We start from the raw sequence: 21226 nt of genomic DNA, 5'->3' as shown, positions 1-21226 counted from the left end.
AATAAGCTTTGGTCTTTGCTTAAACTCTACAGTTGTTTCTCTGGATTCAGATGGTTTTTTTCTCCATCACAGATCCTCTAAAATTGTCTCTGATTATTGAACTGATGAAGTGAACAAATCCATCAAGGTTCATCATGACCCATGTTGTTCTTAGTGTGTAAAATTTTCTTCTGATTCTGCTCATTTCACTTGGCATCAATTCATGGAAGTCTTTCCAGGTTTTTCTGAAATCCCATCCCTCATGATTTCTTATAGAACAAGTGTTCATCACATACATATACCACAATTTGTTCTGCCATTCCCCAATTGATGGACATCCCCTTGATTTCCAATTCTTTGCTATTACAAAAAGAACTGCTATGAATGGGGTTTTTACCCATTTTCATGTTCTCTTCAGGATATAGACCCAGTAGTGGTATTGCTGGTTCAAAGAGTATGCACATTTTTAACAATTTTTAAAAAACTTAGGTTCTAAATTCTGTCCTTCCCTCTTACCTGTGCCTTGTCTTGAGAAGGTAAGCAATTTGATGTCAATTATACATGTGAAGTCATGCAAAACATTTCCAAATTAAGCGTGTTACAAAAGAAAACAGAAACAAAATAAAAAATAATAACATTAAAATCATGCTTTGGGGGGCGGCTAGGTGGCGCAGTGAATGGAGCACTGGCCTTGGAGTCAGGAGTACCTGGGTTCAAATCCTACCTCAAACACTTATAATTACCTAGCCATGTGGCCTTGGGCAAGCCACTTAACCCCAATGCCTTGAAAAATCTAAAAAAAATCATGCTCTGATCTGCATTCAGGGATAATCAGCTCTCTTTTTCTCTGAAGATGGATAGCATTTTTCATCATGGGTCCTTTGGACTATGGACTATCTTGAATCACTGTCTTGATCAGAATTGCTAGTCTTTCATGGAGGATCATCTTTACAATACTGCTGTTATTATCTACAATGTTTTTTCTGGTTCTTCTCATTTCACTTTGCATGAGTTCATATAAGTCTTCCCAGATATTTTCTGAAACCATCCTGCTCATCATTTCTTTTAGTACAATAGTATTCCATCATAATCACATACCACAATTTATTCAGTCATTTCCCCAACTGATGGACATTCCTTCAATTTCTAATTCTTTGCCACCACAAAAAGAGCTGGTATAAATATTTTTGTACTAATACGTCCTTTCCCCTTTGACCTCTTTGTGATATGGACCTATTGTTGAGTCAAAGGATATGCATAATTTTATAACTTTTTAGGAATAACTCCAAATTGTTCTCCAAATGGTTGGACTAGTTCACAATTGTACTAAAAGTAAAATAGTGTCTCGATTTTCCCATAGCCCCTCCAGCAGTTGTCATTTTCCTTTACTGTCATGTTAGCCAATCAGATAGATATGAAGTAATATCTCAGAGTTGTTTGAATTTGCATTTATCTAATCAGCAGTGATTTAGTCCATTTTCTTTGTGGGGCTCCTTTTCTTCTGAAAACTGCCTGTTCATATCCTTTGATATGATACTTCATTTCATATCTCTCTCAACTGGAGAACAGCTCTTGTTTTAACAAATTTGGCTCAGTTCCTTATATATTTGAGAAATAAAGCTTTTATCAGAGAAACTTGCAAAGTTTTCCCTCTAGTTTCCTGTTTTCCTTCTAATTTTAGCTACATTCATTTTATTTGTGTAAAAGCCTTTTAATTTAATTAAAATTACCTATTTTACTTCCTATAATCCTCTCCATCTCTTGTTTGGTCATAAACTCTTCTCTTATCCATAGATCTGATAGGTGTATCCTTCATGCTTCTTAAGATAGCACTCTTTATATGTAAATCATTTGTTTATTTTGACCCTGTCTTGTTATATGGTCTAAGATGTTGTTTCATGCTAATTTTTACTGAACTGCAATCCAGTTTTTCCAACAATTTCTGTCAAATGATGAGTTCTCTCTCCCAAAGTTGGGATCTTTGTATTTATCTAACAAACACTAGATTACTATAGTTATTTGCTGTTTTATATTGTCTACCTAATCTGGTCCACTGTTCCACCACTCAATTTTTAAATCAGTATCAGATTGTTTTAATGATTACTACTTTGTAATATAGTTTGAAATCTGGAATATAACTAACTCATTCCCAAACTCTCTTTCTATGTAGAATCCTTCTAATTGCACTAATAATCAAACAGTTTTTAGAAGATATATCACCTATCCAAAGTGAAAGATTAATAGTTAATCTTATTGAGTCCCTTATGATTTCTTTTTACCTTTTAATCCTTTTTCCATGAGTCCTACATTTGAAAGTAAAATTTTCTATTAAGCTCTGGTCTTTTCATCAGGAATGCCTGAAATTCCTTTATTTCATTAAATATTCATTTTTCCTCCCTTGAAGGATTATACTTAGTTTTGATGGGTAGGTTGTTCTTGGTTATAATCCCAGTTCTTTTGCCTTCCAGAATATCGTATTCCACGTCCTCTACTCCTTTAACCTAGTAGCTGCTAAATCTTGTGTGATCCTAACTGTGGCTCCACAGTATTTAAATGGCTTTTTTTTTTGACTGCTGGAAGTATTTCCTCTTTGATCAGAGAGTTCTAGAATTTAGCTACAGTATTCTTGGAACTGTTCATTTTGAGATCTTTCAGAAAGTAATCGGTGGATTCTTTCAATTTCTATTTTACCCTCTAGTACAAGGATATTGGGGGAATTTTCCTTGATTTCTTGAATTACAACATCTAGGCTTTTTCTTTGATTATGACTGTCAGATAATAATTCTTAAATTGTCTCTCTTTGATCTGTTTTCCAGGTCAGGTATTTTTCCTATGAAATTTTCACATTTTCTTATTTTTTTCATTCTCTTGACTTTATTTATTGATGCCTCATAGAATCATTAGCTTTCACTTCTCCAATTCTAATTTTTAAGGAATTATTTTCTTCAGTGATGTTTTGAACTTCTTTTTTGTATTTGGTCAATTTTGTCTTTTTTAAGGTGTTATTTTCTTCAATATTTTTTGTGACTCTTTTCCCTGGCTGTTAAATGTCTCTTGATAACTTTCTTCTTTTGCTTTTATTTCTTTGCCTTATTTTTGCTCTACTGCTCTTTTCTGATTTGGGGGGGGCAATTGAGGTTAAGTGACCTTTTCAAGGTCATATAGCTGGTAAATCTCTGAGGCCAGTTTGAACTTGGGTTGTACTGACTTCATGGTCAGTGCTAAATCCACTGTGCCATCCTGCTGCCCCTCTTATTGAGCTTATAAGAAGTTCCCATTTGTAGCTTTTAATTTTATTGTCTTTTTCTGGGTTTGTGTTTTGATCTTTCATGTCATCATAGGAATTTTTAATAGTAAGGTTCCTTTTTTGTCGTTTGCCTAGTTTACTATCCTGTTTCTTGTTTTGGAACTTTATGCTATTGTTGGGCTCTGTTCCTGAAATGAGGAAAGATGGAGGGACATTGTCTCAAGCTTCCGGTTTTTTCTTTAGTGCTATTTTCAGAGTTAGTTATGAGTGTTTGGAAGCTTTTCGTGCTTCCAAGGTGGGGTCAACTAGGGAGAGGTGTGGTCACTATTCTCTTAGTCATTATTCTGGTCCTTACCAAGTAATACTCCCTCATTCCTTAGGATAACAATCAGTGCTACTTTCAGACACCCTTTTCTATGGGTCCAGAAATGGTACTTTTTCTCAAAATCCCTGATCTTTTGGGCCCAGAAGGTCTTCAAGTCTCTCTTGACTGAAAGTGCACCCTTGAATTATGACCCAGATATAGGTGTGAAGGCAAGAGAGTTGTCAAATAGCCTCTTGTCCTGCAAGCACTGCTAGCATAGGAATACATTGTAATCATATTCTTGTTTTCAAACAATGTTTTTCTTTTTTTATTTTCTTTAAGAATATACTATGTATTTTTAAAATTAAAAATTTGTTTTGAGTTCTAAATTCTCTCCTTTCTCTTCCCCACCATTAAGAAGGCAAGTAATACACCACTTACACATATGTGTAATCATGCAAAACATGTATCCATATTAACAATGTTGCAAAAATTCCAAGAAAAATAAAATAAAATAATTATACTTTAATTTTCAATCACTTCATCACTTCTCTCTCTCTCTGAAGGAGTATAACATTTTTCATCAGAAGTCCTTTGAAATTGTCAGAACAAATTTATGTATCAAATGGGGAAGATATTATTGTACCTGTTTTATAGATGAGGACTCTAAGGCCAAAAAGAAGTGAGGTGAATTGTTCAAAATTATATGGCTAATATATAGTGGCAGAACTGGAATTTAAATAGTAACCTTCTGATTCTTATTCAGCTTCTTCAATAGGAATATAAGCTCTATGAGAGCAAGGGTTATTTAACTTTCTTCTTTGCATATGCAGACCTAGCATAGTACCTAGCACATAGCAGAACTTCATACATGCTCACTGATTATTTTCCACTATATATTAAAAATATTTTAATCAGAAGTATAGACTAACATCACATATATTAGATCACTAGAAACAGGCATAAGGGAGGTAAACACATAACTTGTAGCTGTATACTACTCCTTTTCCTTGATACTTTCATAACTAAGTTTAGTAAAGAGAAAGAATCTTATCTTGCCACAGGGACTCAACAATCTAGACTCCTGTGAAAAATTAGAATACTATGCTGGTGCAAATTATAACAATTTTTATCCAGTCTAAAATGCTATTGGGAGCCTGGAGGGATTTGCATGAACTGATGCTGAGTGAGATGAGCAGAACCAGAAAAACACTGTACACCCTAACAGCAACATGGGAGTAATGTTCAACCTTGAAGGACTTGCTCATTCCATCAGTGGAACAACTGGGAGCAATTTTGGGCTGTCTGCAAAGGAGAGTGCCATCTATATCCAGATAAGGAGCTGTGGAGTTTGAACAAAGTTCAAGGACTATTCCCTTTAATTTAGAAAAAACCAGATATCTTATTGTCTAATCTTGCTACCTCTTAGACTTCTCTCTTCTTTAAGGATATGATTTCTCTCTCATCACACCCAATTTGGATCAAGGTACAACATGGAAACAAAGTAAAGACTGACAGATTGCTTTCTGGGGGGGGGAAGTAAGATTGGGGGGAAAATTGTAAAACTCAAATAACATCTGTAATAAAAATAAATTTAAAAAATAAAATAAAATGTTTATTCTCATTGAAAAATAAAAATAAAATGCTATTAGGTCAAATGAACATTGTGATTTTATTATACTGTCACAATGCTAAAAATCCTCCAAAAACTAATACATTGTTAGTGGAGCTGTGAACTCATCCAACCTTTCTGGAGAGCAATTTGGAATTATGCCCAAAGGGCAACAAAAATGTGTACACCCTTTGATCCAGCAATACCATTACTGAGTCTATACCCTGAAAAGATGATGAAAAAGGGTAAAAACATCACTTGTACAAAAATATTCATAGCAGCCCTGTTTGTGGTGGCAAAGAATTGGAAATTAAGTAAATGACCTTCAATTGGAGAATGGCTTAGCAAACTGTGGTATATGTATGTCATGGAACACTATTGTTCTATTAGAAACCAGGAGGGATGGGAATTCGGGAAGCCTGGGAGGATTTGCATGAACTGACACTGAGCAAGATGAGCAGAACCAGAAAAACTATTGTAACGCTAACAGCAACATGGGGGTGATGATCAACCCTGATGGACCTGCTCATTCCATCAGTGCAATTATCAGGGACAATTTTGGGCTGTCTATAAGGGAGAATACATCTGTATCCAGAGAAAGAATTGTGGAGTTTGAACAAAAACCAAAGACTATTTACCTTTAATTTAGAAAAAAAAAACACCTGTTATCTTATTATGTAATTTTGCTATCTCTTATGCTTTATTTTTCTTCCTTAAGGATATGATTTCTCTCTCATCACATTCAATTTGGATCAATGTATATCATAGAAACAATGTAAAGACTAACAGATTGCCTTCTGTGGGGGGTGGAGGAGGGAAGCAAGATTAGGGAAAAATTGTAAAACTTGGAATAAATAAATTCTTTCTAAAATTAAAAAAAACCCTCCCAAGTCAGGGTCAAAAAGCAAGTTATCCTTGATTAAGCCTATTTTTAGACTAAAGAGACATTCAATGCATTTTTTACTTTGTCCTGGGTCAATAAATCCATTAGATACTATTATCAGATTCTTTTTAATGGCATGAATTTTTATCTTTAGCAAAACAGTTTGGAAGTTAATTACCTAAGACATATTGCTTCATCTTGAACACCCTGTAATTTAATATTGTAATATTGCAATAACAAGTATGAATTAATAGTTAGGATTTCTAAATTGAAAGACTCTGTCCTCAGGTTCAATTCAAACTATACTGGTAACTGCTGTGTGGTCATTTGCATTCTTTGTTAAATGATAAGTGGCAGGGGGCAGCTTGGTGGCACAGTGGATAGAGCACTGACCCTGGAGTCAGGAGGACCTGAGTTCAAATTCAGTCTCAGAAATTTAACTATTACCTAGCTGTGTGACCTTGGGCAAATCACTTAACACCATTGCCTTGCCAAAAAAAAAAAAAAAATGATGGGTAGCCTAGATCATCTCTCAGGTATCTTCCATCTTCAAATTCTATGTTTCTCAAATCAGCAAAGGTGCTCTTACTGATGGGACCTAGTTCTACAAATTAATTTCAAAGTGTAGAGGAAAGACTTCACCAGAAATCTTTTTAAGTTGTGGCTGGACAGACTACTTGTCATTTATATTATTGTGGGGATTACTTTTGGGGTTATCTGTTGAATTAGATGGCCCTTAATGCCTTTCAAACTCTAAAATTCTGTGATTTTGTGAGTATCCAAGTGGCGACTTCCAATATGTGGTTTGCATATTTGAAATTTTTGTCTCGGTATGTTAATGAATTCAATTTGTGGTTAAGCTTTAGATGATGTTAGAAGTTATAAGACTGGAAAGAGATTGTTAGGACAGGATTGGGGATATAGACTGAAGAATTATCTGCATCTGAATTGTTGAGCTCAACTATATTGAATTTGAGAAATTAACTATGAAATACAAGACACAGAGAGCTATGGTTGGAATAGCAGAGTTAAGTGAAGTTTTATGGCTTTTAGGTGAAGAGTTATGTGGTTTGTTTTTTTAAAATGTTGTGGGGGTGGGAGGGAGGAACTTTAGTATATGTAAAGTTAGAAGGAAAGGATTTTCTGGGGTTGCTTTATTATATTATAGACTATTTTCAAATTGTATGTTTTTCCACAGTCTCTGATAATGATAATTTAGGCTTTTTAAAAAAACATGCCTAACATTTTAAAACACCACTTCAGTCTTAGGAGGTTATGTGTTAAGAAAAATATGATGCATGAAGTTATTGATTAAAACCCACATACTGAACTAAAATGAAAAACAAACAAACCAAGCTAAACATTCTAATATTTATCCATTTTTTCCAAAGTTTTCCTCAGTCTTTTGTACCCATTAGTCTGGATTCCAGACTTTGTAGGGAAGTATCTTTCACAGCACAGTTCAGGCACTACCTTCAGCAAGAGGCCTTCTTGACCTTCCCTTTATTTGCACTGTCTCCCTTCTGAAATTACTGGACATGATTTTGAGTTTACTTTTTTATAAGTATATTGTGCTCCCCCAGTGGAATGTAAACTCCTTGAGGACAGGGACTTTACATTTTTATCTTTGCATCCCCAGTACCTTGCATAAAGCAAGTGTTCAATAACTTTGCAGAATTAAAATAAATTGAATAAGACCTATCATTGTGAATAAAGTTGAGCAGAATTTCTTTTCATTTTTGGATAACAATGAAGCTTTAGAATTGGCTCTAAGGGGGTGGTTAGGGGTTAGGTGACACAGTGGATAGAGCACCAGCCCTGGAGTCATGAGTACCTGAGTTCAAATTTGACCTCAGACACTTAATAATTACCTAGCTGTGTGGCCCTGGGCAAGCCACTTAACCCCATTGCCTTGCCAAAAAAAAAAAAAAAAAAAAAGAATTGGCTCTAAGGATGGTCAGAGAGAGAAAGAGAGAGATATGGAGACAAAGAAAGCAAAATGCAAATTTCTTTTCTCCTAGTTCACCTGAACTTATTGTTCTGCTTTTGTCTCTTGTTGAACTTAAAGCCCATAAATGAATGTGGTCAAGTTCTTATCATGAAACTTACTGGGATTTTACAGCAAGTTCTCTGGGTTTAAGGGTTCAGGACCTAGTAGATTTTTTTTGTCGTTCACTCTTCATGACTCCATATGGCAATTTTCTTGGCAAAGATACTGGAATAGTTTTCCATTTCCTTCTTCAGCTCATTTTATAGATGAGGAAACTGAGGCAAAAGAAGGTAGTGACTTGCTCATGGTCACAGCTAGGAAATGCCTGAGACCAAATTTGAACTCAGGGAGCTGAGTCTTCCTGACTTTGACCCTGTTGCTTTTCACATTATGGACCACTTAGCTGCTCATGGTAGAATTACCCAGGTCTTTAAAATAATCAAGTAGCAATTTTTCTTCTGGACCCTGGTCCATGGTCATTAAAAAAAAAAAAAAGCTTCTCTGGAAGGCAAAAATAAATTAATATCATGCTTGAATGAAACTGAATTTAAAAAAAATTAATGTACTCTACTGTGAAAAGTTTTTCCTGTTAAATCTGTTATTGTATATCCAAACCAAATCATTATTTAGACCAAAATAATTTCAAATGTTCTTTCTTGGTTGTTATCTAAAATTCAAACATTTCCTACTTAATAGAATAGAAAATCTTCCTCCTTATCCTCTCACTTCATCTTTTGACTATTTATACTGGGAGACAAAATAACATAGATTGTATCATCTAACTAGGACCTGGAAAAAGTCACCATTGGGTGGATTAATGGAAAAAAATAATCTACAGAAACTATGATAAAATAGCAGTTTCCTAGTGTTAAAGTGTATCTGACAGACCCACATGAAAGTTCCCTTGCTCCAAAACCTAAGGATTTTTACTTTCACATAGGAATCTGGTTTTGAGTTCAGTTTGCCATTCTTATTGGTGATGATCTCTGAAGAAAAAGTTAAGAAGGGATGAACTATATAGGAAAGGGCCAAGTTTCTTAAACCAGAAACTCTAGCTTCTTTGTAAAAGGAAGATGGTCACCAACTCAGGGTGCTTCAAGTTAAGCATATGTGTGTCAAGCATACCAGTCTTTATTTTGGGCAAATCTTTTTTTTTAATTTATTTTTATTCTCATTTTGTACAAATGTTTTTCTTTACATTAATAAAATATACTTGTTTACAAGTAAACAAAATACCCCTCCCCCATGAATATAGATAGACTTGCGTGGGCAAAAAAAGTAAAGGGGGAGAAAAAAAATTAAAATTAAAAAAATAATAGTAATAATTGTAGGTATGGCCAGGTGGTGCAATGGACGAAGCACCAGCCCTGGAGCCACTAGCATCCGAGTCCATATCCAGCCTCGTAAACCCAATAATCACCCAGCCATGTGACATGCAAGCCACCCGATCCCCACTGCCCTGCAAAAACCAAAAAGAAGAAAAAAAAAGACCCAAAATAAAATAAAATAGTAATAATAGTAGGGGTGGCTGGGTGGCAGAGCATTGGCCCTTGAGCCAGGAGCACCTGGTCTGAATCTGGCCCCAGACACCCAATGATCACCCTGCTATGTGGCCCCAGGCAGGCCACCCAGCCCCATTTGCCCTGCACCCTCCCCCAAATAATAATACAAAAAATGTGTTTCAGTCTTTGTTCCAACACCATCAACTCTGTCGTGAGTGGATCACATTCTTTATGATAAGTCCATCACAAAAGTTACTTCCATATTTTTCCAATGTTGCCATTGCTGATCGCAACTCCCTCCTTTCTTATTTCTCCACTACCATGTACTATATTTTCTCTCTCCTTTCACTCTGACTCTGCTGTAGGGTCGCTGAGTGGCGCAGCAGACAGATCCCTGGTCCTGGGGCCAAGAAGCCCTGAGCCCCCATACCACCCCTTAGGCCCAGAATCCACCTGACCCTATGGTCCTGGGCAGGCCATCCAATCCCAGCCCCTTGCAAGAAGTAAAAAAAGAAAATGTGTTATATCTGACCACTGTCCCCCCATGGTCCATCCTCTCCTCCTTTATTCACATCCCCACCCCTTCCCCCTGCTCCCCCCTCCTTCTTACTCCAGTTGTCTATACACCATTGAGTATACCTGCTGTTTCCTCTCCTAGCCACCTCTGATGAGAGCAAAGGTTCCCTCATTCCCCCTTGCCTCCCCCCTTCCATATCATTGCAATAGCTCAATGTAATAAAAAAAATCTTATTATGTGAAATAGCTTGGACTATTCCCCCTCTCCTTTTTCTTTCTCCCATTCCATTTCCCTTTTTTTCTTATTGACTCCATTTTTACACCATATTTTATCTTCGAATTCAGCTTTCTCCTGTGTTTCAATTATAAAAGCTCCCTCTACCTGCTCTATTAACTGAGATGGTTCAAATGAATATTATCAATATCATTTTTCTATACATGCAGTTCATCCTCATTAAGTCCCTCATATTTCCCCCCTCTCTTCCAATCTCCATGCTTCACCTGAGTCCTGTATCTGAAGATCAAACCTTCTGTTCAGCTCTGGCCATTCCAAAAGGAACCTTTGAAATTCCCCTGGTTCATTGAAAGTCCATCTTTTTCCCTGGAAGAGGACATTCAGCCTTGCTGGGTAGTTCATTCTTGGCTGCATTCTAAGCTCTTTTGCCTTCTGGTATATTGTATTCCAAGCCCTACGAGCTTCCAATGTAGCTGCTGCTAAGTCCTGTGTGATACTGACTGCAGCTCCACAATATTTGAACTGTGTCCTTCTGGCTGCTTGTAATATTTTCTCTTTGACTTGGGGGCTATAATATTCCTAGGGGTTGGTTTTTGGGGATCTCTTTCTCTGGGGGATTGGTGGATTCTCTCCATTTCTATTTTGCCCTCTGCTTCTAGAATATCAGGGCAATTTTCCTGTAGTAATTCTTTGAAAATGATGTCAAGGCTCTTTTCCTGATCATGACTTTCAGGTATTCCAATAATTTTCAAATTATCTTTCCTAAGTCTGTTTTCCATATCAGTTGTTTTTTCAATGAGATGTTTCACATTTTCTTCTAATTTTTCAATTTTTTGGTTTTGAAGTATTGATTCCTGATTTCTGGTAAATTCATCAATCTCCCTGAATTCTATTCTTTGTCTGAAGGATTTATTCTCCTGAGAGAGTTTTCTTATCTCTTTTTCCATCTGGCCAATTTTGCTTTTTAAAGCATTCTTCTCCTCAATAACTTTTTTAACTGTTTTATCCATTTGATCTAAGCTGATTTTTAGCATGCTATTTTCTTCAGCATTTTTTTGGATTTCCTTGACTAAGCTGCTGACTTCATTTTCATGTTTTTCTTGCATCTCTCTCCTTTCTTTTCCCAGTTTTTCTTCTAACTCCCTCATTTGATCTTCAAAGTCTTTTTTGAGCTGTATCATAGCCTGAGCCCAATTTCTGTTTTTCTTGGAGTCTTTAGATGCAGGAGCTTGTGCTTCCTCATCTTCAGACTGAGTATTTTGATCCTTCTTGGGCTCATTTGCAAAATATTTCTCAATGGTCTTCCTCTTGTTTCTTTGTTCATTTTCCCAGCCTAAGCCTGCTTTTTGGGGGTGCTTCCTGAGCTTTTGGGACACTCCCACAAGGGTCTCAGTGTGTGAGGTTCTGTCCTCCCTCCTGGTCTGTGAATGACCATAAGCGCCCCGCTCTGCCACAGGGCTGAGGTGGGGGGGCCTAGACTGCAATCAGGATCTGAATGTGGTCAGTCCCAGAGTCCTGTTCCAGGGGCAGAGGACAGAGCTCCGCAGTCTCTCTTTACTCCCCTCCCTAGGTTCAAGGGGCTCATGCCCTGGGGGCTCCTGCTTACAGGCTCCGCCTGCTTCTGTTTCTGGGTCTGGGCTGCAGAAAGACCAAGCTGCTGGCTGTGTGCTCTGAGAGCTGGGCTCCACGAGCTTGCTCTGGCAGAGGTCCCCTGCTGTCCCCCCACTTTGTGCCTGGTGCTCCTCGGGGTGCAGCTCAGGAGACTTCCCCGCTGCTGAGAGCTTGGCTCCCAGCGCCCTGGGGCTACCTCCCGGAGGCTGAAGTTCTTTGGCTCTGGCGGGCCACCCCTCTGGCCTGCTGCCCCTCCGACCCTGGGGGAGCAGAGTTTTTCTGCTCTTTTCCAGGTTACCTTGAGTAGGAGAACTGCCTCACTGGGTCCCTTTGTGGGTTCTGTCTCTCGAAAGTTTAGTTAGAGTCCTTAGGTGGTGAGTTTTATCAGAGAGCTCCTAAGACTCAATCCCTTCATGTCGCCATCTTGGCTCCACCCCTTATTTTGGGCAAATCTTGAGAAACTTCCCATGTGCTTACCTTGACCTTCCTAACATGGTGAGATGTGACAAAGGGAGTTAAATAATAAACTTGAGTGTTATTTTTTTAGGTTTTTGCAAATGGGGTTAAGTGGCTTGCCCAAGGCCACACAGCTAGGTAATTATTAAGTGTTTGAGACTGGATTTGAACCCAGGTATTCCTGACTCCAAGGCCAGTGCTTTATCCACTATGCCACCTAGCCACCCCTAAATTTAAGTGTTCTTATAGAGTTTTTTCCTTCCTCACAGAGAATATTATTCTCTAAAACTATAAGAACAGGAAGTTTAGCTAAACTCTCTAATGGGAACAACAGGCATCTTAGGTCCCACACGGATTAAGATGACACATCCAAGTAATCCATTGTTGGCTTCTTTTTTTTCCCTCAGAAGCCCAACTACCAACCTTTGTGAACCCATATGGATGAGTGGTCTCTACTTATGAACCATTGATAGGATGCCAAATCAGGGATGTTTGTTTCTGATCTCCAAGAACAACTTGCTGTTCCCATGTTCATCTCCCCCCTACCCCCGGGGAGCCTATTAGGCAGTTTCTGAATTTGTAATTTCCTTGAAGCACTGTCACTTTTAATAGGTATGTGTCTTGCTAGAATATGCTCACTTCATTTTGACAGTGACAGAAAGCTCACTAATGAAGTAGTTTGACCAGTTTCTTTCTAAAATTCTGAAAAGGGGAAAAAAACTGCATTTAAAAGAAGGCACATTATACATAATGTAGCTTGCTAAATAATAAATTCAAGAATTGTCATTTCACTTTGATATTCCTGAAAACCACCAGTGGAAAAAAAAAAAGCTTTAACATATTTGCTTTGCCCTTTAGTCTTCATTTACCTGTCAGGATGAATAGAAGAGAGCACAAAGACTAGGAGAATGACATCCAGGATCCCATCTGGAAAAGGGTAGGATAAGCCATCATCACATACATCATGAACAAAGGCAGAACACTGGGCTGGGCTGTAGGATGAGTGGGCCTGTCATGATGAAAGCAGAGAAAGATGAAGAATGCAAAAGTTATTAAGCAGACCTTCAGTGGGGCTGCTTTGTTGTTTTCTATTATTTAAAAGGTCAAATCTTTTTTATTTCTTCTGAGGAACTTTCCTCAGAGAATTAAGAAATACCTGATTTACAGGTCAGGCCTCCTGCTTCTTCAACCTCAACATCAGAAATGACATTTGTCAATTAAACTTCAAAATAAAATCTTTTCTGGGCTGAAAAGGACTGTCCTCACAAAATGACTGACCAGGTTTCACCTATATGATATGCTTTTGGGGGGTCCCAAGATGCTTTTCCTGAGCCTCAACAAGCTTTTCCCATGCCAGCAGCATTGTGTTTGAGATGGCACAAAGATTCATTCTTTTTTGTCTTAAGGGTCTAAAAGAGGTTTAAAATATCAGGCTGAAGCAAGAATTAAATGATCAGATTATTAGGTTGGAGAAAGAGAATATTTGGGCACTGGATATACAAGTTACAAGTTGATATTTTAGGGAAAAAGAAATGTCTGGTGGCCCTAAAGACAAGTTTTCTGGACTTCCTTGAAATGATGCTAAATGAAGTGAGCAGAACCAGAAGAACATTGTATACAGTAATAGAAACATTATACAATGATCAGCTATAATAGCTCTTCTCAGCAATACAGTAATCAAAGACAATCCCAAAAGATTCATGCTGGAAAATGCTACCCAAGTCTAGAGAAAGAACTATGGAGTCTGAATGCAGATGGAAGCATACTATTTTCACTTTTTTCTTCTTCCTAGTGGTTTTCCTCTTTCTGATTATCCTTTCACAACATGACTAATGTGAAAATGTGTTTAATTTGATTGTACATGTATAACCTATAACAGATTGCTTGTAGTCTTAGGGAGGGAGAAGGGAGAAAAATCTGAAACTCAAAATCTTATAAGCAAGAACACTAAAAACTATCTTTGCAAGTAATTATAAAAAAAATAAAATACGATTAAGTGGGGAAAAAGATAAGCTTTCTCAACTTTAATGTTTTGTTGAAGTTTGGTCCGTGTTTAGGGAGATTAGCAGGTCCTTAATGAATTCTTGCTAAGTGGAGGAAGAGATCAATGACAAAAGCTACCCCCTTGACTATGATCTGAAAAAGTTACAAGCCCATGCTTTCTCTTTTCCATACTCTTGATAACTGTAAACAGAAAGTCTGGGATAGTAGATACAAGATCAGCCTTGGAATTAGGAAGATTTAGGTTAAAGTGATTTACTTAACCTATCAGTGTTGTTGATGAGTTATTTCAGTCATGTCCATCTCTGTGATCCCATATGGGGTTTTCTTAGTGGAGATACTGGACTGATTTGCCATTTTCCTTCTCCAGCTTTTTTTACAGATGAGAAATAGAGATAAAACAGGGCTAAGTGATTTGTCAGAGGCAAGATTTAAACTCAGTAAGATGAGTTTTCCTGACTCCAGGCCCAGAATTCTATCCACTACCCCTACTACTACTACTACTACTACAACTACTACTAATTTCCTCCAACCTATCAGCACTCCCAAACAAAACCCTAAGTAGTTCCTCTGTAATGGTAGGAATAATTTCCATAGCAGGACTTCCTCATAAACCCACAAAATCACAACTCTATGCCCCTTTCTCCCATCTCTACCCCTCCCTTCACCCCAATAGAAAAAATAAAGGCTTTGATTATTCACTGTTTCAGGCTTTGCCTCTTTTTCTTTTCCTTTCTTTCCTTTGCTTTTAAACACCTTTATAGACACTTAAAAAGTTTTTTTTTTAGGTTCTTGCAAGGCAATGGGGTTAAAGTGGCTTGTCCAAGGCCACACAGCTAGGTAATAATTATTAAGTGTCTGAGACCAGATTTGAACTCAGGTCCTCCTGACTCCAGGGCCGGTGCTCTATCTACTATGCCACCTAGGCACTCCCTAAAAAAAAAATTTTAACACTCAATGATACCTCCCTCCCCCACTTAACTTTCCCTTTTGACAAAAGTAAAAGCAACTGAGTTTGATGGCACATAATAATGATTGAAATAATAATGAATAAAAGCTAACATTTATATAAGACCTATTAAGTACCTACACTGTGCTAAAGGCTTTAAAAATATCTCTTTTTGATTACATGCAACATCCTGCATCTGAAATCATTCTACCTCTTTCTCAAGAGAAGAAAGTATTTTTCCTCATTTTTACACCCCAAAATGGTCTTTACAATTATATAGATCCTGGCTGTTTTTTTGGGGGGGTTGATTAGTTTAAATGATTGTAGTCATTATACATGTTTTCAGGCTTTGTCTTCTGACCCTAGCAGACTCATTATTTTTTTTTCCTTTTCCTAACTTTGCATGGAGATCTTGATCATTTCAGTGCCTTGAAAAAAAGATATTTCTAACTTTACTTTTTCTTTCTTTCTTCCTTCCTTCCTTTCTGTTTCTCTCTCTCTCTCTCTCTCTCTCTCTCTCTCTCTCTCTCTCTCTCTCTCTCTCTCTCTCTCTCTTTGTTTTTTGTAAGTATGGGGGCCAGAACAATAAGGTTAGCATACTATGATCTATTCACGGATAAGAAGATGGTATGATATGTGTCCTACTTTGCATCCAATAGACCTGAAAATTTCCAGTATTTTAAGGTCTTTGGTCATATCATTAATGCTCCTGCCAAAGTGCTGTTCCTCAAACTTGATGTTCCATTGTGTCTTCATGCTTTCACAAAGACCATCTGTATCCTAAGCAAAGTATTTCACTTTTCCTCACTGTCTCTTAGAATAACAATAGTAATAAAAGCAACAATAATGATTTATAAATAACTGTGAGACAGGCACTTTGCTAAGTACTTTACAGTTATTATATTATTTGATACTTACAACTCTTAAGAGAAAGATGGTGACTTGCCCAAGATCACAGCTAATAACTGCCTGAGACTAAATTTGAATTCAGATCTTCCTAATTCATTATTGCACCATCAAGTTGTCTAGAATCCCTAGTTTCCCTCAAAGTTTGGTATTTTGAGGCAGCTAGATGGTGCAGTGGATAAAGCACTGGTCCAGGAATCAGGAGGATCTGAGTTCAAATCCAACCCCAGACACTCAAACACCTAGCTATGTGACCTTGGGCAAGTCACTTAACCCCACTGCCTTGTAAAAAAAAAAAAGCCCAAAGTTCAGTATTTCCTCATTCCGTTCTTCCTCAGTTGTTAGTACTTTTTCCTTTTTTCAAATTGCCTTGCTGTATGTCCACCAGAACAGGGCATTTTTGTCTTCATATTCCCATTGCATCATATCCCACATTTTGTCTGGACTGAACCTGTGAATTCACAGGTAGTGGGAGCCCTTGGTGAGTCAATTGACTTTTGCCAAGCAGAAGAATACCTTCTTTGAAATTCAATTATATGGAGAAGTGACCCCCAGATACTCAAATATTAAGTGCTTTGTTGGGCATGGGGGTTAGGGGGATGTTATGCTGCCTGGGGTCAAAATATATCAGAGATAAGACTTGAACCCAGGTCACCCCAACTCTGAAATTATCTCTCCAGCCACTCTACTACACTGCTTCTCATTTGTGACACTATGAATAGTATTTAATAAAAAGTTTTTTCAATTACATTGAATCAGAATAATGAGTTGATATCTTCAGGAGTTGTTTGTTCACCATATTTTTCTCAGAAATATCAAAAACGTAGCTTAAAATGGACAAATTTCATTTTAGCTCAATACTTAAGGCTTTGGATGGGGGTGGGGGACGGGGGAATCTCAATCTATAAAGACAATAAAAGAGATACCTTTATTAGCTCTACTGCTCCAGAAGCAAAATCACAGCAGTAAAGAAAGGTCCCCGGAGCATTCCTATGAAAGCAAGGGAACACTCTAATTATGTTGTTGCCATAGATATATTCAAGCTACACAGAGAGGAAATTGCATGTATGACTTATTAATAGGAATTCTTATACAGCTTGGGACAGACCCTGACCTATTGTTTATGTGGTTTCATTAGCATCATCATCACTATCATCAATAAAACGTGACAATAATGATTAGCAATAGTAATAATGCTGCTTCTTTTTCTCCCCATATTACTTTTGAACTGGCACTACTTTCAATGGCTCCCTACCACCTACAGACTGATCTAAACTCCTTTTAATGGCATTCAAGAACACCTGTCTAGCCTTCAAACTTCACCTTTATTTATTCCCCTCTTCCTTCCTCTCAAAGGAATGCACACACACTGAGTTGGTTTGTTCAATCACACCATTCCTCCAGGTTGGAATGCCTTCTCTACTACAGTTCATTTATCTAAGTTTGACTCTAATTTCCCAACATCTCTATAAAAAAAAATTTCCTGAATATTCCAGTTCTTGGTGACTTTTTCCCCCTGAATTTTTGCAGTATTTTAACAACTATACAACTTGTCTATCATACAGTATTTACTATCATCCTGTAATATTTTCTAATATAATGGTTTTCAAAGTTTTTAACAAGGTGTAACCCTTTATTATTATTTTTGATACAAGTTCTTCTTGTAAAAAAATAGATACCTTTTGATTTCATGTCACAATTCATTTCTGAATATATTCCTCCCACCCTCTAGCCATCTCTTGGAACAAAAATGAAAAAAAAGGAAGAATAAAGCAGTTTAGCAAAACCAGACCTACTAACCACATCAGAAAATATATGCTTGATTCTACAGATATCCCTTACCTCTATCTACAACCAAAGAAGGAAGGGGCATTTTCTGAGCTCTTTTTCAGGGTCATTGAGTCTTTATAATCATATGAGGTTCAGTTTTGCTTTATTCTTTCCATAACCATTGTTGTGGTCAATGTGAATAGTTTTCCTAGAACTGCTTACTCTATTCTATTTCAGTTCACATAAGTTCTTCCATGATTCTGTCAATTTCTCATATTTGGATTTTTTTTAACAACTCAGTAATACTCCATTAGTATTAATATACCACAACTTACTCATATGCCCCCCAGAATCAAGCAAAGTGTTTGGCACAAAAAAGGCAGCTAATAAATATTTGCTGATTGATTGAATGATTTAGCCATTGCCCAGTCAATGGGCAACTAGTTTGCTTCCCACAAAAAAAGTACAATTATGAATATCTTGGCATAAATGGGAGATTTCTGTCTCTGACCTCTTTGGGAAAATCCTTCACTTTAAATAAATTTCAGCCCAACTTATTCAGTAAAACATTTTAAAATAATATTAGCAATAATCAAGATTTACAGAATGCTTTAAGTTTTGCAAAATGCTTAACAAATATTATCTCATTTGATCCAACCCTGAGAAGTAGAAGCTAGTTATTATTATCCTTATTTTTACAGATTAGAAAACTGGGACACAAAGAAGTTTTGTGCGTTGCTCAGGGTCAAACAGCTAATGTCTGAGGTAGAATGTGATTTAAATCTTCCTGACTCTAAGACATTCATTGCATCCACTGTTCCAAAAAGAAATACAAGCACTACTCCTAAGGGTAGTAAAATAACTAAGCCTGTTTTTAAAAAAAATCCATTTCAGATCAAGTTGGTACTGGATGTAATGACATTATAAACAAAATGCTTAGGGAGAAGGCTGGGGTGATTTGCTATCAGAGTTTTTTATGACTAGAAATGCTATTGGGGGCTATCGTTCATCTTACAAGATGCTTCACCACAGTTTTCATTTTTCCTCTTGCTTATATAAGCCTGTATTTGGGGGATTCTTTGAGTTCATCATGGTTTTGCTTGAAAAACCTCAAGAGTTCCTTTTAAACTGTGTTTTTTGTTTGTAAATGACTGCCATTTTGTTGGCAATACCAGAACTCTAAAAAAAATGAGCATCAGGGTCATAAATCAGTCACAAGAAATGACCCCTGTTTTTTACATATATGTGAGATATAGAAATCAAGCTAGGTCCATGGACTTCTATTTTATCATCAAAACCTTAGTTATTCAAGCTCCCCCTCCCTTTCTCTTGTTTTTATACCCCTCCCATAATAATAAAAAACCTTAGGAATATAAATGTAGGCTTGTTTTAGACATACTATTGTTGAGGCATGTACTTACTGGGTAAGCATTAGGAATAGGGTTTGGGATATAAATACAAGCCAGGAAAACAGCCTCTGCCCTTAAAGAACTTGCTTTCAAATAGGGAAGATAACACAAAGAACAGAATAAGAGAGAGAGAAAGGAGGTGAGGTGACCATGACTCATGTCATGGTCTGGAAATGGTAGAGAAGCCAGGACTTCTATGCACATGACTTCCTTGCATATACTTTATGCTCCAGCCCAACTGGTTACTTAACTATTACTCAAACTTAGCCTTTCATCTCCCTTTATGCAGACTGTCTTCAACCCTACCCCCCCCGACCCACCCCTTTTTCACCCATCATCACCCCTTAGAAGACTTAGCTTTCTTCAAGGCTCAACTTGGGCAACCTAATCAAATCCCCTGGTTATTAATGCTTTCTCTGTTCTGAGATGATCTTCTGTTTACATATGTGGGAATGTTTACATATCTCTATAAAGTACAACCCCCTGCCCTCATTAGAATGCAAGGTTCTTGAAGGTAAAGACTTTTTTTATTCACAGTGCCTAATATATACAAGACATTAATAATTGATTGTTTGAGTTGGTGAACTAATGAACATTAAAAATAAAAATAATGTCAAACATGTAGCACCAGAAACTGGATCCTTATCCCCTGGGTATGGGGGCTGCAAGGTCTTGTCTATACAGCTGTAGCACTATGTTCTATAGTCCTTCTCATAGAAACAGCCTTGTCCAAAAACAAAAATATGGATATACCATTAAGTAAGACATTAGCTTTGTAAACAAGATTATGCATCTCTTTTTCCTCCTCAAAAAATAGACCTTTAGTCAAAAAGCTAAAATGCCTTGGGTGTGTTGTAGCAATTAGCAAATAAATGACTTTTGTGGAAATTTTTCATAGCCTTTACTCTGAGCTAATTTTATACAATAACATTATAACTCAAGGCAGTGGAGACATATAATCAATAGGCAAAAAATTATAACTAATTATGACTTTGGCAATTATATATTCTGCCCATGGGTACTAGAATATTTTTTGGGGGGGGAATTAATTTAACATTTTGCTTTGTCAAGTATGACCTTAAATGATTAAATAAGCCTTCTATGATATAGATAAAGGTTGCCATTGAGTGACTGTCTAATTACTAGGTGATTCTTCTTAAAAACTCTGTCCTGGGGGGGCGGCTAGGTGGCGCAGTGGATAAAGCACTGGGCCCTGGAGTCAGGAGTACCTGGGTTCAAATCCGGTCTCAAACACTTAATAATTACCTAGCTGTGTGGCCTTGGGCAAGCCACTTAACCCCATTTGCCTGGCAAAAACCTAACCCCCCCCCCAAAAAAAAACATCTGTCCTGGGCAGTCTTCTATAATGAACTTCTCAGTTCAAATGAGTTGCATTTGGCATGTAATTCCCCAATCAACTTCAGGCTCATGCCTGCCCATCTGTCTGTCCTGCTGGCTGGCATCTAAAACATAACTCATAATTTCCGCCCCTAAATTCCTTCCTCCCCAAGATGTCCCTATTTCCATTGCGGGCAACAATCTAGTCCCTTTCCAGACTAATTCTGTATTGTCTCTTTCAGACATTCTATGTTCCACTCCTACTGTATTACTAGCTGTTCCCCTAAACTCAACACTCATCTCTCTTCCTTTGAGTCTGCTGGTCATTCCCTAAGTCTGGAATACATACCCTTCTCATCTCTACCTCTCAGGATTCTTAGTTTTATTCTTCACAGGTGCCATCTTGTACACAAAGCCTTTCTGATTTCTTCAGCTATTAGTATTCCCCCTCTTATTTTAATCATTTAGTATTTACTTAACTGTGTCTTTGCTGTATCTTCTAGAAAGACGTAGATTTG

General features: G+C 37.3%; 1 protein-coding gene across 3 annotated transcripts in view; it reads right to left on the bottom strand.

Annotated features, from left to right (window-relative positions):
- The window catches only part of METTL8 (methyltransferase 8, tRNA N3-cytidine), a 120121-nt gene that overhangs the window by 4791 nt on the left and 94104 nt on the right, over positions 1-21226 (bottom strand). For all 3 annotated transcript variants that reach the window (XM_074215725.1, XM_074215724.1, XM_074215726.1), the window contains 2 exons: positions 17118-17181; positions 13205-13344 (listed from right to left, as the gene is read on the bottom strand). In XM_074215725.1, the coding sequence (XP_074071826.1) occupies positions 13205-13344; positions 17118-17181 (204 nt within the window). The remainder of the gene's footprint in view (positions 1-13204; positions 13345-17117; positions 17182-21226) is intronic.

The sequence above is a fragment of the Macrotis lagotis genome, chromosome 1 (genome assembly GCF_037893015.1).
Source record: "Macrotis lagotis isolate mMagLag1 chromosome 1, bilby.v1.9.chrom.fasta, whole genome shotgun sequence".
In the NCBI taxonomy this organism is placed as follows: domain Eukaryota; kingdom Metazoa; phylum Chordata; class Mammalia; order Peramelemorphia; family Peramelidae; genus Macrotis; species Macrotis lagotis.
The sequence above is the reverse complement of the archived record's forward strand: the minus strand, read 5'-3'. Positions and strand labels throughout refer to the sequence as shown.